The sequence below is a fragment of the Equus caballus genome, chromosome 2 (genome assembly GCF_041296265.1).
Source record: "Equus caballus isolate H_3958 breed thoroughbred chromosome 2, TB-T2T, whole genome shotgun sequence".
NCBI lineage: Eukaryota > Metazoa > Chordata > Mammalia > Perissodactyla > Equidae > Equus > Equus caballus.
Window position 1 is genome coordinate 4,577,241 of NC_091685.1, and position 15,568 is coordinate 4,592,808.

At 47.2% G+C, this 15,568-nt stretch overlaps 1 protein-coding gene across 10 annotated transcripts in view; it reads left to right on the forward strand.

The window, feature by feature from the left end:
- USP24 (ubiquitin specific peptidase 24) overlaps positions 1-15,568 on the forward strand; it is a 139,269-nt gene that overhangs the window by 118,992 nt on the left and 4,709 nt on the right. For 9 of the 10 annotated variants that reach the window (XM_023629160.2, XM_023629183.2, XM_070247715.1 and 6 more), the window contains 11 exons: positions 1,340-1,456; positions 1,967-2,059; positions 3,648-3,750; positions 5,338-5,459; positions 6,375-6,488; positions 8,443-8,508; positions 10,530-10,596; positions 11,776-11,854; positions 14,180-14,255; positions 14,653-14,739; positions 15,097-15,207. In XM_023629160.2, coding sequence (XP_023484928.1) covers positions 1,340-1,456; positions 1,967-2,059; positions 3,648-3,750; positions 5,338-5,459; positions 6,375-6,488; positions 8,443-8,508; positions 10,530-10,596; positions 11,776-11,854; positions 14,180-14,255; positions 14,653-14,739; positions 15,097-15,207 — 1,035 coding nt within the window. Of the gene's footprint in view, positions 1-1,339; positions 1,457-1,966; positions 2,060-3,647; positions 3,751-5,104; positions 5,460-6,374; positions 6,489-8,442; positions 8,509-10,529; positions 10,597-11,775; positions 11,855-14,179; positions 14,256-14,652; positions 14,740-15,096; positions 15,208-15,568 lie in introns of all 10 variants that reach the window. The other variant, XR_011431013.1, reaches the window with a different exon arrangement.

Consider the following 15,568-nt stretch of genomic DNA (forward strand, 5'->3'; position numbering starts at 1 on the left):
CTCAGGAGCTTCGCTCAGTCTAGAATGAAGAAGGGGGTCAAATATGCCCTTTAGGAAGGACCCGGAAGAAGACTTTCTCTCAATTCCAGGAATCACGGGGAGGTTGAGGTTTACGTAGGTGGTGGTTTTCAGTCGGTTTAAATAGCAGAACCATTTTTCAAACAAAACCTCCCCCGGAATCTATAAAATAGGTCACTGGTTGCTGCTTCGGGCAGTTTGGATACCACTGCTCTGAAATTTTTGAAGACATTTAACGTAAGGACCTTCTCACTCTCCCGCTTCCTCCCAGGTACCAGCCCAAACAAAGGATAAAGGCAGAATTAGTGCAGTCTCCCTGCAGATGGGGTCAGGCCATAGCATCTCACCCCACCAGCCTCTAAAGGCGGGACCGCAGATGGTAGAAAGGGAAGGGCGTGGTGGAGGGCCTAAGCGTGGACGCCGTTTGCCTCAGTAAATCCTATTGGACATCCAGCTCGTGTGTTTTATGTCTGTGTTCCCCCTGGTAGAAATGGTGCCTCTTGCCACCCACTTTATATTGTGAAGTAGTTTGAAAGTGAAGGGCTACATAAACGGCAGATGTCACTGTGTGTGTGATGGGTGTGACAGGATGGGTGGGAGTTTTTCAGAAGTCCACGAACACCATCTTCAGAGGAGTGAACTAATAGCAGTAGTGAGCCTGGTCTTAATTCTCAGATCACAGATGAATTTTTCAAGGACTTGTCCAAACATAGTTGGGGTGGGAGGGAAAGAAGAAGCAATGGGATAACCAAAATGGTTCTAAACAGATGAAATGTTTCTCAAAGCTTTCCATGAGGCGTCAGCGGGCTTTCAAGTAAGTTCTCAGTTGAGTCGACATTACCGTTGTCATTCTGTCAGGCGTTGCTCTCCATTCGCTCCATTGGCTTGATTTAGCCCCTCTGCCTGTGTCTGTGTTTTTTATTCTTTGCATCTGTGGTTATGTGAAGAAGTAGCATAGTGGAGGGAGGGACTCAGAACTATGTTTCCCCAAAACCCCCTCCCTTTTTTTAAGAGACACAAGGAAATTGGCTCTGGAGAACATGCGCCCATCAGGCGGTAGAATCGTGCCCTTGAGTCTGAAAGCTAGGAATCAAAGCTAGGCTTTCCTTTTAATTATTTCTGCAGTACAGTCTTCCCCTGAAGGTAAAACTGGTAATTCTGTTTTTGCTCTCCAAAGCGTACATCCATCTGAATCTGAGACTGGATTGTATCAGTCACACTTTCCTTTTGTTCTTACGGTGATTTACTTCAGGTTAATCCTGTGACAAATGTCCATCTTATGTTCTTTTTCTTTATGTAATTTCATCTTTCCTCTGACCAGTTAAAAAGCCTTCATCAGTTACTGGAGGTACTGCTTGCTCTGTTGGATAAAGATGTCCCAGAAAATTGTAAAAACTGTGCTCAGTACTTTTTTCTCTTCAACACTTTTGTACAAAAGGTAAATTTTTTTTCTATTATCTTTTCCTAATACAGCAGATTTATAATCTAAAGGAGTTTTATATATGGAAAAAATTTAGACCAAATTTAGGTCATTGTAGGGTCTATGTGATATGGTTTTATGAGTGTTTCTTCGTAAAAGTCTTAATTCGTGGGTTAAAATTACTTGCAGGAGTTCTGGTAGGTATAGTTACTCATGGAGAGCAGTGGAAGTCTGCATTAAAACTGGTGGCTACTGCACGTTTAGTAGCCGTGCTAAAGCAGCATGAGGCTGTTGAAACTCAAGAGTTTTTCAAATTAGATTTTTAACAAGTTTTTCTATATGTAAATTATAATATTTACTGTAATATTTATATGTAAATTTATATGTATCTATATATGTATTTATATCTATAATATTTATATGAAAAATATAATACTTACTGACTCTTAAAACTTATTTAACTGTGTTTTTAAAACAAGTTTTTGTCTGGATAATAATGTAATCTGTCACTCTCACTGTCCCTGACAGCAGGGGCTCCGGGCTGGCGACCTCCTTCTGCGGCACTCGGCCCTGCGCCACATGGTCCGCTTTCTCCTGGGGCCCGCTCGGCACAGCAGTCAGGTGAGGCCTCCTGTCCGAGCCCGAGGGGCGGCCGTGGGCTCACAGCCACTTGGTTTCTCTTATTAGATGATAAATATTTTTAATTTCCTGAGTCCAGGTACTAGTGCCATGTAGACTTTGATGTTCTTTGGAGTTCAGTTATTTTTACAGCTTTCTCATAGGATTTAGTCCAGTAATAACCCACGGAAACAACTAAGTAGAATGTCAGTCAAAATGTGAAGTGTCAAGTGCCGCGGGAGGATTGGCGGGCTCTGAGGGGGTTCTAGAGCCTTCCAGGACAGGTGGTGCCGGCTCCTCCGCTTGCTCTCTGGGACCGTGAGTAAGGCTGCGCTGGTGGCAGTTGCTCAGTGGGATGCTGAGAACAAGGCAGAAGGCGGCTGTGAAGTTGCACAGTCACACACTGAAAGGTGTTGCTGCGGACATAATACTTACATTCAGAAAATGAAAGGGAAGTTGCTTTGTAATAATAGGGTTGTGTAAATTGGATGTATCTGAAAATGACTCTCCTGTTTGAAGTTCCTATGTTGGTATGTTTCTCCCATCCTTTATATTTCTGGTGTCTATAGATTTAAAGTACAAAAAGGTGAACATAGAGTAATGATAAACTCTCTTTATAGAATACCTTTTATGTGCCAGACGCAACTGGCCCCTTCGTGTGCTACACCACAATATGTTCAGGGACATGAGCAGCTTCCTCCCCGTTCTCAGGCGGGAGTTAAAGCGCAGAGAAATTAGGTGACTTGTTCAAGGTCACGAAGCTGAAGCGTCTGGAGCAGGCTTCAGACCCAGCTCTGATTCCTTCTGTATGTCAGGCCTGCGCAGGGAAGTGTTCCTTTCTTGGGTGAGGGAGACGGGCTTGCTGCTTAGGTCTCCTCTCGGCTTCCTGTTGTCCCACCGTGCCGCTCTGACGCCTCCATGTTAAAAAGACCAGCACTGAGACCATGGCGTGCTGTTCTGTTGAGATTTGCAGTGTCCATTTTTCACATCACGCTCCTCTCTATCAGGGGCTCCATTGACACTGATGATGGATTTAAATTCAGTGTCATTTAAATTATATTTAATTAATATTGTTAGATCATATTTAATATTGTTTTGCATTTATGGAGCAGATAACATTGAAAACAGTTTCACTTTTAATGTTTCATTTGGTCCTCACAACCCCAAGAGGGGCAGAACAGGCAGCTTATCTCTGCTGTTAGACCAGTGCAGGCTCGTTACGGTAGAGAACTCTCCCACGTCCACACAGCACGGTGGCGGCAGTGGAGGCCAGGCCTCCAGATCTCCAGCCTCAGGGGCTGTCCCCGTTATGCTGAGGGACAGGAAAATTACCTGGCACATGGAAAGCACTCAGTGCCTAAACTGAGCACGTGAATGGATTTGTTTTAGAATATGAGTTCAGATGTCTCAGGGCACAAGCACTCTTCAGCCAGTTTAAAACCTGTGACGTCTTGTACTTTGACCTCTTCTACTGTCAGGCATGAAGAAAGAATTGTGCCCAAGATATCATGAACCAGCACATCCTTTCCCTTCCTTTTCATGTTGTTTCTAACCAAAACGCTAGTGTCCTCTTTATTTTCTCGGAGAACAGATCCGTCGGTGGAGTTCCGCACAGGCACGAGAATTTGGGAACCTGCACAACACGGTGGCGTTGCTTGTTTTGCATTCAGACGTCTCTTCCCAAAGGAACGTTGGTAAGATTTAACATGTCTTTAATACACTAGAAAGATGAAGAGATACTGAATTTGTCAGTAATGCGTGGAGAGTAATAATGTTAGTAATTAAATGGATATTACTTATTTCTCATTTGGCTATTGGGTATTTGAGGAGGACTTAAAATTTTTCATTTTAATTCATGTTAAACTTCACCCTGTTTTACTAGTTTGTCACAAGAGAAAGTCAGTCATTTATTGGAATGGGAGGGGGCATGTATGAGAATTTTTTAAAAGCCCTCTAGGATTAACGGCCAGTTCGGAGTTTGTTCATTCCCGTCATTGGTACAACTGGTCTGGTGGCAGAAAGAGCCAAGGTGTGGGTTGGAGTCTCCTAGCTGTGTGGACTTGACCAAGCCACCTGACCTTTCTGATCCTCAATGCAAAATGGAAATATTTAAAAATGTAACCCCCCAGATGTAATGAAGATTAATGAGATAAAATGTCAAAGTACTTTGTAAAACTAAAGAGGCTCAGATGTAAATTATGTCATTGAAATGTGTTTGAATGTAAGATGTCATTGATAGCATTTCCTATTCTGTCCTCCAGAACTAAGAGCTCAGTCCCCACTCAGTGTGGCTAAGACAGTTGTCTAGGTCATTATCTAGTATCCTACCCTGTGTGTACTGTGTGTGTGTGCTGTTCCTAGGCCTTGTCATGGCAGCACCAACAACAGTAACGACAATAATACGACAAAGCCGCTGAACAGCACTGAGAGTTTCTGTGCCGGGCCTTTCCCTGGGGCTTTCTGTTTACTGTTTTTAGTCTCTGCAATGAATCTATGAGGGGTGTTATCCCTTGTGTGGATGAGGAAACTAGGACACACAAAGGCTTGGTGGCTTTCTCAGTCTCCCAGCTAGTAAGTGGCAGAGCAGCCAGTGGACTGGAGGCCTCTGAGCCGCAGCCTGTGCTCGGGTCTTCCTGTCGTGTGGCTGGGAAGACCTGACAGGCAGGAAACTAGGTGGAACCACAGCGCACCCCTCGAGTCTGGAAATGCTTGTTGGCTCCGGAGGGGCCTTGGGGGAGCGCTTGGATGGTTGTGAGTAGAGTGTGCTTCCTAAACGCCAACTCAGACATCTGAAAAGAGAGCTGCCCAGTCCGTGCGTTCACACAGGTTGATGAAAGAAAAGGAGAGCGTGAGTCCTTCTTTTTCTGGCAAATGGGGTGACCCCTTCCATAGGAGTTGATTCTGCTTAGCAGAGGTGGTGTTGGCCATTTTTTGACGATAGTCGTTTGAGCAACAAAAGTGTCTTGTCCAGTGTCTCTTCAGAGGCACTTTGGACATTTTTTTATATACAGCTTATATTTTTACTTCATTGGAAGCTTGTCCTGGCAGGGATCACTAGGAGTCTGGATCCTCATAGTCACACCTACAACTTGGGCATATGTTGGAAGAAGGAGGTGAACGTTGTTCCTGCCTCCATGTCTGGCTTCCCCTCTTGCGTGTGAGAGCAGGTTGTGGGTCGTCCGCCGTGTGTGTGCATCTTGAGAGAATCGCGTTACCTCGTAGTCGTCCGTTTCAAGAACTGGCCTCGAGCGAGGCAGCTTCTGTTCCTTTGTCTCCCAAAGCTCCCGGTATTTTTAAACCGCGGCCCCCGGTCAGCGTTGCCCCCGCCGGCCCCCTGCTGCCACTCCACGAGGAGGTGGAGGCCCTGCTGTTCTTGTCTGAAGGGAAGCCCTACCTGCTGGAGGTATGTACTTGTTCTTCTGAAGCTGTTTTCCTTTTCCATAAGTATTTTCTCCTATTTGAGGAAAAACACCTTTTGTTATTAGTTATATTTTGCATGTTACTCTGATGAAGAAGAGTATTGTTAAGAGAAGAAATGACTCTTTCAAATTAATTTTTCTTCCTATGTATATGTCAGAAAGAAATAATCAGTTGGAGAGGGTGTCATCAGTCCTCTCTGCGACCAAGAATTGGGCCTCCAGGGCCAGGCCAGCTGATCACCCCTCCAGATCCCAGGAGGAGGTCAGCGGCACTTCACCAGCACAGTTCCTCCATTTATTATCAGAGGGCTTTGTTCCCAGTCTCTTTGTGTGTGCCTGGTCCTGGAATCCTGCCACTCTGCAGCACACGGGCTCCTTGACCCTCAGGGGTAGGGAGGTGGGCCGCAGCCCTCCCTCGCAGCGCATGCTGTGCGGCCATCCGCAGTCTTGAGTCCCTGCCCCTTCCGCCCAGCTCTGGAGAATTACTCTTCCAGGCCTTCTTCCATAGCTTGATTTACACGTATCTGAATCTACAAACAGTCTAACAGACTGGTTTTTTAATTCCATCAACAATGTTGTGCTGTATAGCTCTTTTTGTTTTTATCTTAACATTTTTTAATTTTTGGACCTATCAGTGATTGTTTTAATTTTGGGGGTAGGGGCATTTATCTTTCAAAATCTGATGAAAGTGACTCCTGAAAAAAAGGTGCGCATTTACACAAATTGTGTTAAATTTCAGACAGACGTAGGCCACCCTGGAATCTCTCCTTAGACCTCTGGCAGTTAGGAAGCCCTATTCTGAGGCATTGTGGACAATCCTAAATGTGCGTAAATTTCAGTTAAAGTGTTGGCAGCTGTGGCCTGGGTAAAGCTTGCTCCGCTTGTGTCCGCCCCCCTAGGTAATGTTTGCTCTGCGAGAGCTGACGGGCTCACTGCTGGCACTCATCGAGATGGTGGTGTACTGCTGCTTCTGCAACGAGCACTTCTCCTTCTCCGTGCTGCACTGCATCAAGGTGGGACTCGGGGTCGGCGCTGGCCGAGGACTGTGGCCCAGGCGCTGGGAAAGCATTCCTTTGCTCCCGGGCGATATGCTGCTTTTAATAACCTTAGCTGCTTTTCCTAATCGTAAAAATAGGATATGCTCATGTAAAAAAAAGTGAAGAATAAAATAAGAACTCAAAATCACACCATTCATAGGAAATCACCGCAAACATTCTTTTAGGTTTTCCTCTTATTTTCCATGCATGTATTTTAACATAATTGGCATTTTGTTGTCTGTGATTTTGTGGGGTTTTTGCCCTTGACGTTATGAATATTTTCCCATATCATTAAAAGTTACCAGTGAATATAGTACTTCCTTCTCCCGTGTGCCCTAATTTACTTAACCATTCCCCTCCTAGTGATGCACGTTTGCATGGCGTTTAATTTTTAGCTATTAAGAATCATACTTTATAGTCAATAATCATGCCCTGGTGACCATTTTTATGTGAAATCATTTTCCAATTTCAGATTATTTCCCCTGGCAACATTTTAAAAATCACAAGTAGGGTTTTCCCACCTTCTGAGATAGTGGTGTAGTTCGTTAGGAAGCTCTGCTCGGTACAGTCCTTACCACTGCTGCTTACGGTGCACTGACTGCACACCGGCCCTGTTCCAAGCAGGTGGCACATTTAACTTCCTTAATTCTCAAGTAGTCATGTGAGGGAAAGACTGTTATTATCACCATTTTACAGTTGAAGAAACTGAGGCACAGAGTAAATAACTTGCCCCCAGGGTCACACAACTAGTAAGTGGCAGAGTGGAAATTTGAACATTGGCAATCTGGCTCCAGGGCTGTACCCTTAACCATGTAGTTTACTGCCTTTGTAGGGATTACTAGAAAAACTCTTAAGCTTACTCACAGAATTGATAGTAGTTTTTAATCTTTAATTTTTAATTATATGAATAATGCATGACGGCATTTTTTTTGTGAAAAATTACAACATACAAATAAGGCCAAAGTCCACTTTGACCAACACTAAGCAGCCTTGTCCCCTCTACCCTACCCCAGGGACCAATATTGTTACATTGGTGTGTGTCCTTCCAGGCTCTTCCTGTGAATTTACACCATGTACAGTAGTGGCTGCCCACAAAATTCCTGCCACACGTCTCCCCTGCGTCGGGGTCTGTAATGGTGACACGTGTGTGTTGACAGGTGGCAGGTGATGCGGAGGTTCTTGTTCAGGCTCTTACCAAACCGTGTTACCCTCAGGCTTCCCCGTGCAGCCCTGTCTCAGAGGTGATCGAGTCCCTCTCCTTGCTGGTTACTGATTGCAGGACCTCAGGCAGAGTCCTCCTCAGGGTGGGAGGGGATGTGACTTGACTTCACAGATTGTGAAGAGTCAGTGAGTGTGACATGTGAAGTCTTGCTTAGTGCTGGACCTGGCACCTCGGAAGCACAGTGCTGTGCTGCGGTGTCCTGTCCGCCATGTGCACGTGTGAAGTGGGCACAGCGCACAAAGGAATGGGAGCTTTGTGGACTTACCTCCTCCACTTGGTGTGTCTGGGCAGCTCCTCTGTTTCATCAGCTGACTTTCTCATACACTTCTCATCGCATGCTTGCCTCAGAGCACTCCCATTTGCAATCTCATAGTTGCCCCAGTGCATTCTGGGAAACAAAATAGGATGTGTCTAAATGAAACATCAATATAAATTTGGGCCTGTCTGGTGACTTAAAATTCTCTCCTTTCCTCTCTGCCTTCCCCCCTCCTTCCTCATCCCATAGCACAGTGTCACAGAGTGTTGGAGCTGGGAGGACCGTAGGGGTGGTTGGTTTAGTCCCAAGATTCAGCATTTGACTTGCCCCCGTCAGCCGGCTAGTGGTAGATAGTCCTGCCAGGGCCGGGATCCTGCACGGACGAGTGCCGCTCCTGCGTGCTTTCCTCTGAAGACTTACTGGAATTTTTATGCTTTTGAAAAATGTTTCAGAACCAACTAGAAACAGCTCCACCCCACGAGTTAAAGAACACATTCCAGCTGCTTCACGAGATACTGGTAAGTTACAGTATTCTGACTCACTTGAGTTCAGGGGTTTGTTAGTCTGCAAATGTTCGTAAGTGACGAACCGTGTGTGCTTGTGTTGTTTCCACATTCGTCGGGCCTGCACTTGCAGGGTCCCCTTCAGCTCAGTCGTCTTTAGAGCTTTGCTGGTGGAGTGAGCAGTAATAAAGCTGCCCTAGAGGCAGTCCCACTCAGCGAGGGAGCTGGCCACGTACACAGCACTGGCAGTGCCGAGGGCGGGGGTGAGGGGGCCTTCCTGTGCATGGGGCTGTGCTGAGCACAAATACTGTGCTGTTTAGACCTCACCACAGTAGCCCTGAGGTAAGTTGTAGGCTCAACAGTTCATTTAGGTCTAAGACGCTGTTGATTATCTGTGTCCTACTAATGCCATGAAACTGAAGTATAATCGCCTGTAGGACCCAATTTTGGAAATATGAAGATCAGGGAGAAGTTTACTTATAATCGGTGAAATACAGTCTTTCTGGAACCTGAAATTTAGAGAGATGGAGTGATTTGCCCAAGGCCACCTTTAATAAGTGATGGCACCAGGATCTGAGCCAAGCGGCTGGCCCCAGAGCCCCTGTCTCCCACCAGACCCATAGTTTGCTTGGGGAATTGTAAGGAAGTGGTATGGCTAGGAGTGGGAACCAAGTAGGGCTTGGGGAAAGAGGCCCCAACCAGATCACGAAAGGCTTCAGGAACGAGTGCGTGTGGACTTTCCCTGTGGGCCAGCGGCTGCACACTGGTGGCCAAGTTCCACCTAATGCTTGTTGTATTTGGCCCAAACGGTTTTGTTTTGTTTTGTTTTGTTTTTTAATTTCTGGATTCTAGTCTGCCTTGAGAAATCCGGTAATCTGGCCATAGTGATCCCATCTGCTGGACGCCGCAGTCGCCTCGAGCAGTAGCGGCATGTCCGCTCCGAGAGGCCTATGGCCTCTGGTGCCCGCTGTCCTCACTGCTCCCGACTGTCTGAGACCCAGCACACTTAGCTCATTTCTTGGAGTCATAGATGCTTAAATTTGCAGCCTCCGCTGTCAGCTCTGGGGCGCCGGGGAAGGGCTCTAAGCAGGAGAGTGATGACCTGAGCTGTGTCTCAGAAAGATTCTCCCAGCAGTTGTTTTGAAGGATGGACTGAAGAAGGAGGCAGCATTGGAACAGGAAGGCCATGCAGGAGTGTGTGGCAGTGATCTGAGTGTGGAAGAACGAGGCCTGTACTGAGGAGAGACGGGGTAGAAGGGGCCTGGGGACAGACCAAGAGGTGTTTTGGAAAGAGAATCAATAGAATTTGGTGGCTGGTTGTGAGCTGATAAGAAACTAGCCCAGGGGCTCCTTAAGGAGAGGAGGGCCTGGCTTCCCCTTAGGTCCCTGAGACTTGATAGAGGCCTTAGTTCAGGGTAAGCATTTAATAAACACTTTTGAACAAGGAAACACATCATGGACACCATTTATAAAAACTCCTCTTCCTGGTCCTTTGCCTCCGTTGGTCCTCATGCTTTTACAGACTTTGGGAGATTGTTGCTCCCCAGGCGTAGGGCCATGTGCTGTTCATCTGCTCAGCAACAGACCGCGTAGTTCACTGCACTGTGCACAGTTCAGTGCCAGAAATACTGAGCGAGTGAGACCTAGATCCAGCCTCTGTGGCCAACCCTCCACAGCAGCTGGTGGGGCCTGGCCTGTGGCAACACTTTGACACATGTGTGGTGGACACGTTGGACCCGAACTCCCTTGTCCCTGGGATCATGAGCTACCCGTCCTGTGGCCCACAGAGAGCCGTAGGTGCGGTCGGTAAGAACAGAGAGGAGACGAGCAGATCTTCAAAATTGCTAATAGTTTTTCATCTTAAGTTTAAAATTTAGGATATTGTTGAGATATATGGCAATGACATGACATTTGTTTGTATTGGGTTTTGTTGAGTCAGAAACTAAATTAATCTCTTGAATTACAAAGGAAAGGCCCCTGTGGCTATAACCCAAGTTCCTCCTTCACTGACCAGCCTTCGCTCCTTCCTCTCACAGGTCATTGAAGATCCCATACAAGTAGAGCGAGTCAAGTTTGTGTTTGAGACAGAAAACGGATTACTAGGCAAGTACGGCTGCCCTTCCTAGGAAATGTCCGTAGTAACGTTGTGTGGTGACGTCCTCACAGATGGCCTGGTGTTCTAGCCGGGCTCCTCCGCCGGGTCTGCCCCACTGCTCTTCCTGGCGTAGGTCAGTGAGGAAGCAGGACAAGTCTGGTTAGGGCCGTGGGCCCCCTCACTCCAGTCAGAGGGTCTTGTCGCCCTGGACGCCTCCTGCCCTTAGTGAGATGCAGCTGGAGGCCCTTTTCCCAGGTCAGGTGAGACTCAGGGGAGCTCTGACTTTTTTCAACAAGCTAAAGGCCACTTTCTGACTCAGGAACCCTTTCATTCCACTTCGTAGCCATTGGGGAGGGAAAGCTAAAACCTCAGACTCAGGGTATTGCCAAGCTCATGAAATGTGATTGCCTTTTCACCTGTGCTGTGAATGCAGCCACATTTCTGCTGTCTGCTCATCAGTGTTTTTTGGCAGAGTTTTCTTTTTCAGAAGGCTAAAGTGGCTTTAATGAGCCATTTCTTAGAAAAAGTTTGGTTAAAAATAGTGCTATTGAACGCCCATCATCTGCCTGTATTTGCAGTTAATCTGAGTCATTTTAGATTTTGCTTTGTATTAAGAGAAGATTTAGGCCTCATTTTATGGCGGAAAAGAGATGTGAGGCAAGCAGGCCTGTACTCTGTTGCGCTGTGCCACGCGGTGGAGCAGCAGCCCTGCTCGGGGCGCACCCGGCCCCCGCGCTCACGGCCCACGCTCCTCAGGAGCAGGGAGGAGCCTGCTCGTGCTTAAATCCCCGAATACAGAGCGGGGTCTGTTTGCTGAACTGAACTAAAACCATAAATTTGTGTTTATCAGATTAACATGTTATCACTGCTCTTCTGTCAGTAGCCTGGTGGATGGAAAAGTTTGGAGGGCCCTAGTGAGTAATCAGCCAACATAAATTTTAGTTCCTGTCACTTCTCCTAAAACTCAAGCTTTCACCGCCACGTGTGTTTCTTGAATACTATTTAAAGTAGTGTTTCTACCCATTAGAACTTGGGGAATCCTACTGAGTCGGCAGCAACCGTGCTTTTAGTTAAGTTCCTTGTCTGCGCATCAGAACGGTTTGTCATCAGAACAGGAGAGCTGTTAGCACTTGGAGCCGCTCTCAGTTGAGGCTTTGCTGTTGAAATGTGCTCTTCTCCTCCTTCAGCTCTGATGCACCACAGCAACCATGTGGACAGCAGTCGCTGCTACCAGTGTGTCAAATTTCTTGTAACTCTTGCTCAAAAGTAAGTATTGACTCAAACTGCAGGGAGGAATCAGTTTTAGTTACAAGTCAAATAAGAGCAGAAAAACATCTGCCTTGTTTTAGTACCTAGAGAAGCTGCCTCAGTCAGGGTGCGCTTGCTTAGAGGCACAGAAACCTGTTCAGATGGTCTCAGAGGCACGTAGAGGGAGAGTGTTGAAAGGGTGATAGACCTTATGGGATCTAAAGAAAAAAGCTCAACCACTAGGCGGTGTGCAGAAGGGCAGGGATCGAGGCAGAGTTAGAGACCTTGACAGCAGGAGTTCATGACCCTTCACTCGACATCGCTTCCGTTGATGTCACTTCACTGCCACCTCTTCCAGGTTCCAGGTCCCCACTTTCAAGACAGTCTGTCACAGAGACGAAATCACGTCCCAGCCTCTCACACTGTGAACCCAGGCGCCGTGCCAGCTGCTCGGCCTGTGTTCATGCTCACCTGAGCTTTCCCACAGCCACGTGCGGTTAGGCGCTGTGGGCAGTCCCTTATCACAGGTGGGTTAGTGACATGCCTGCCGTCAGAGCTGGGACTTGAGCACAGGCTGACTGACTTCAAGGCAAAGGTTCTTTTCTCTTTTTATTAATTGTGCTAAAACATACGTAACATAAAATTTATGATTTTGACCATTTTTAGGCATGCAGTTCAGTGGCATTAAGTCCACCCACTTGCTGTGCAGCCATCACCACTATCCATCTCCAGAACTTTTTTCATCTTCAAAACCTCAAATTCGATCCCCACTAAACAACAACTCCTCAGTCCTCCTCCCTCTGGCAGGCACCGTTCTGCTTTCTGGCTCTATGAATTTGACTGTTCTCAGCACCTCACGGAAGTGGAATCATGCGCTATTTGTCTTTTTGTGACTGGCTCATTTCACTTAGCATGATTTCCTCAAGGTTTATCCATGTTGTAGCATGTGTCAGATTTCCCTTCCTTCTGTAGGCCTGAATAATATTCCAGTGTATGTATATTCCACGTGTTGTTTATCCGTCATCTGGCAGTAGCCACTTGGAAAGCAGAGGTTCTCAATGTTAGAAGGAACCTTAGTGGTTTGCTATCTCAAGTCCACCCTTTAATGCCCAGGCAGATGGAAGATTGGGGGACTCCATGATAACCTAAGGTTTTGAGCAGACCACACTGCCTCACTGAGTTTTGCACCAAGTTGTCTTTATAGCTTAAATTATTTAGCTCCAGATTTTTGCTCATTCTTAGGCTGAGTATTGCCATCCTTGGACTTGTACCAAAATAAGAATGAGAAACCCGTTAGGCGTCATCTGCTCCTTAGACCGTCCTCAACAGATATAACTGAGAGAGCCCCATTGAAACAATACCTGCACACGTGTTTGCTGGATGAGACAGATTGTGGACACAGATGGATGTCATCCTGCCCCAGTGGTGGGTTCCCTGATGGGGCTTGCTCTTAGCAGCCTGTCCTCATAAGTATTTGCCTAAGAGCGGCATCTCCACAGAGTGTTGAGGCCACACAATCTGTCTGAGGCCAGCAGACACAGTCCAGACACCAGTGTCTTTATGTGCTTCCGTGTCCTTCACATGTCAGTTTATACACATGTGAGGTGCAGTATGGCCGCCAGTACTGTCTTCAGACATGCACAATAGCTTTCTAGATGGGCAAGTAAAACTGGAGAGAGAGGGGGGCTCCAGGACCGCACTTCCAAATTGTTTTTCCTATACTATCATTCATTCTTATTCAAATCATAAAAGGTAAAGACTAGTTTGATTCTATCGAGAAGTCACTTAGGGGCCTGGCCTGGTGGCGCAGCAGTTAAGTGCTCACGTTCCACTTTGGCGGCCCAGGGTTCGCTGGTTCAAATCCCGGGTGCGGACATGGCACCGCTTGGCAAGCCATGCTGTGGTAGGCGTCCCACATATAAAGTAGAGGAAGATGGGCATGAATGTTAGCTCAGGGCCAGTCTTCCTCAGCAAAAAGAGGAGGATTGGCAGCAGATGTTAGCTGAGGGCTAATCATCCTCAAAAAAAAAAGTCATTTATTAAATATACAATTTGTTGTGCACTTTTTGTTTTATTTTTCATTTTGCAACTTTGAATTTTACTAGAACTGACTGGATGAGTTAGAGATAGATGAGACTTTTTACGACACATTTACCTTTTGTTGCCTTTGAAGTTTAAATGTGAGCATATCCAAACCAAAAAAAAAAAACTAAAAATTTAATATAAAGACAACTGAACTTTAATGAGAGTAGCGTTAGTGTTTCAAAATTTAAACAGTACTGTAGATTGAGCAAGTGTATATGCAGAGAAAGCGGTTGTCTAATGTGTCTTCCCGACCTGCAGGTGCCCTGCTGCGAAGGAGTACTTCAAGGAGCATGCGCACCACTGGAGCTGGGCTGTGCAGTGGCTGCAGAAGAAGGTCGGTCCGTCTGCGCTCGCTGGCTCTGACGTAGGAGTGGGGACAGTGCGTCTTGTCAGGAAGCAGCTCTTAAACTTAATTTTGAGACTGACCTCCAAGTATTTTCAGACTTCAAACCTTTTTTAGTACAGTTGATAGCTATCAATATGCATTAAATTTGTGTCTTAACTTTATGGGTGAAAAAGTAGGGATTGTATAGGACGTAGCATTTGCTGTTACCGAGATCTTGAGAGCGGAAGTGAGCTCTCCCGAGAAAGACTCTCCTGGTGGGATGGAAGGTCTGGGTGGACTTAGATGCCACTCGGCTGCTCCTTGTCCTCTGGTAGCTGGGGTTAGCAGTGCGGGCTCGCGGGTGCCTGTCCGCCATCTCTGACGGTGCTCTGGCCCCCCGCCTCAGATGTCGGAGCACTACTGGACGCCGCAGAGCAACGTCTCCAATGAGACGTCAACTGGGAAAACCTTCCAGCGAACCATCTCCGCTCAGGTGACGGTTGTCTTGATTTTGTGTGGCTTGAAATCCCTGAGGTAGGATTTTTAGTATGTTTCTCAGAAACTGCAGCCTCAGAGCAGAGAGATATAGGTTGAAAATGAGAAAGAGCAGAAGAAAGGATTGAATTTCCATGACAAGATGGCACATGGGCGTAGTTATGCAGACCATTTGCCTAGAAGAAAAGCATGCAGCTCGGTCAGTCTGGTCCCCAGCCTGCTGCTGAGGTCGGGGGGCGCTCTGGCGGCCGCCATGCAGGCAGCAGCCTCGAGGTTCCCGGGTGGTCTTCCCTGGTGGGTGCTGCCGCCACTTAACAGCCGCTGACTCTGGCTTCCTGTGTGAAATCGCCCTCAGGACACATTGGCATACGCCACGGCTTTGCTGAACGAGAAAGAGCAATCGGGAAGCAGTAACGGGTCAGAGAGCAGTCCCGCGAACGAGAACGGAGAGAGGCATTTACAGCAGGTGCGACGGTAGGCCTGTCCTGTGGAGGGCAGCGCCGGCTCTGAAGTTCTCCAAAAAGAGCTTCCATGATCAGGAGACAAAAGGCCCCAGCTCCGCCCTCCAGTGACCTCAGTCCAGGACACACCAACAGCATGCTTACGGAGTAGACCAGCGGCGTCAACAGGAAAGTGGAAGGGCTTGCAGGCGTCCGTGGCTGGCTGTTGTCATCCACTTGGAGATAAAGCCCAGCCACTGACATCGTCAGGCCAGCTTGTAGACTCCGTTCTGCTGGGTTACAAACTGCCCCCCGACCTGTGTATTCACCAGCCTTCCTGAAAACACGGCCCCTAAAAGGAGGGGCCTCGTGCCTTAGAAATATACC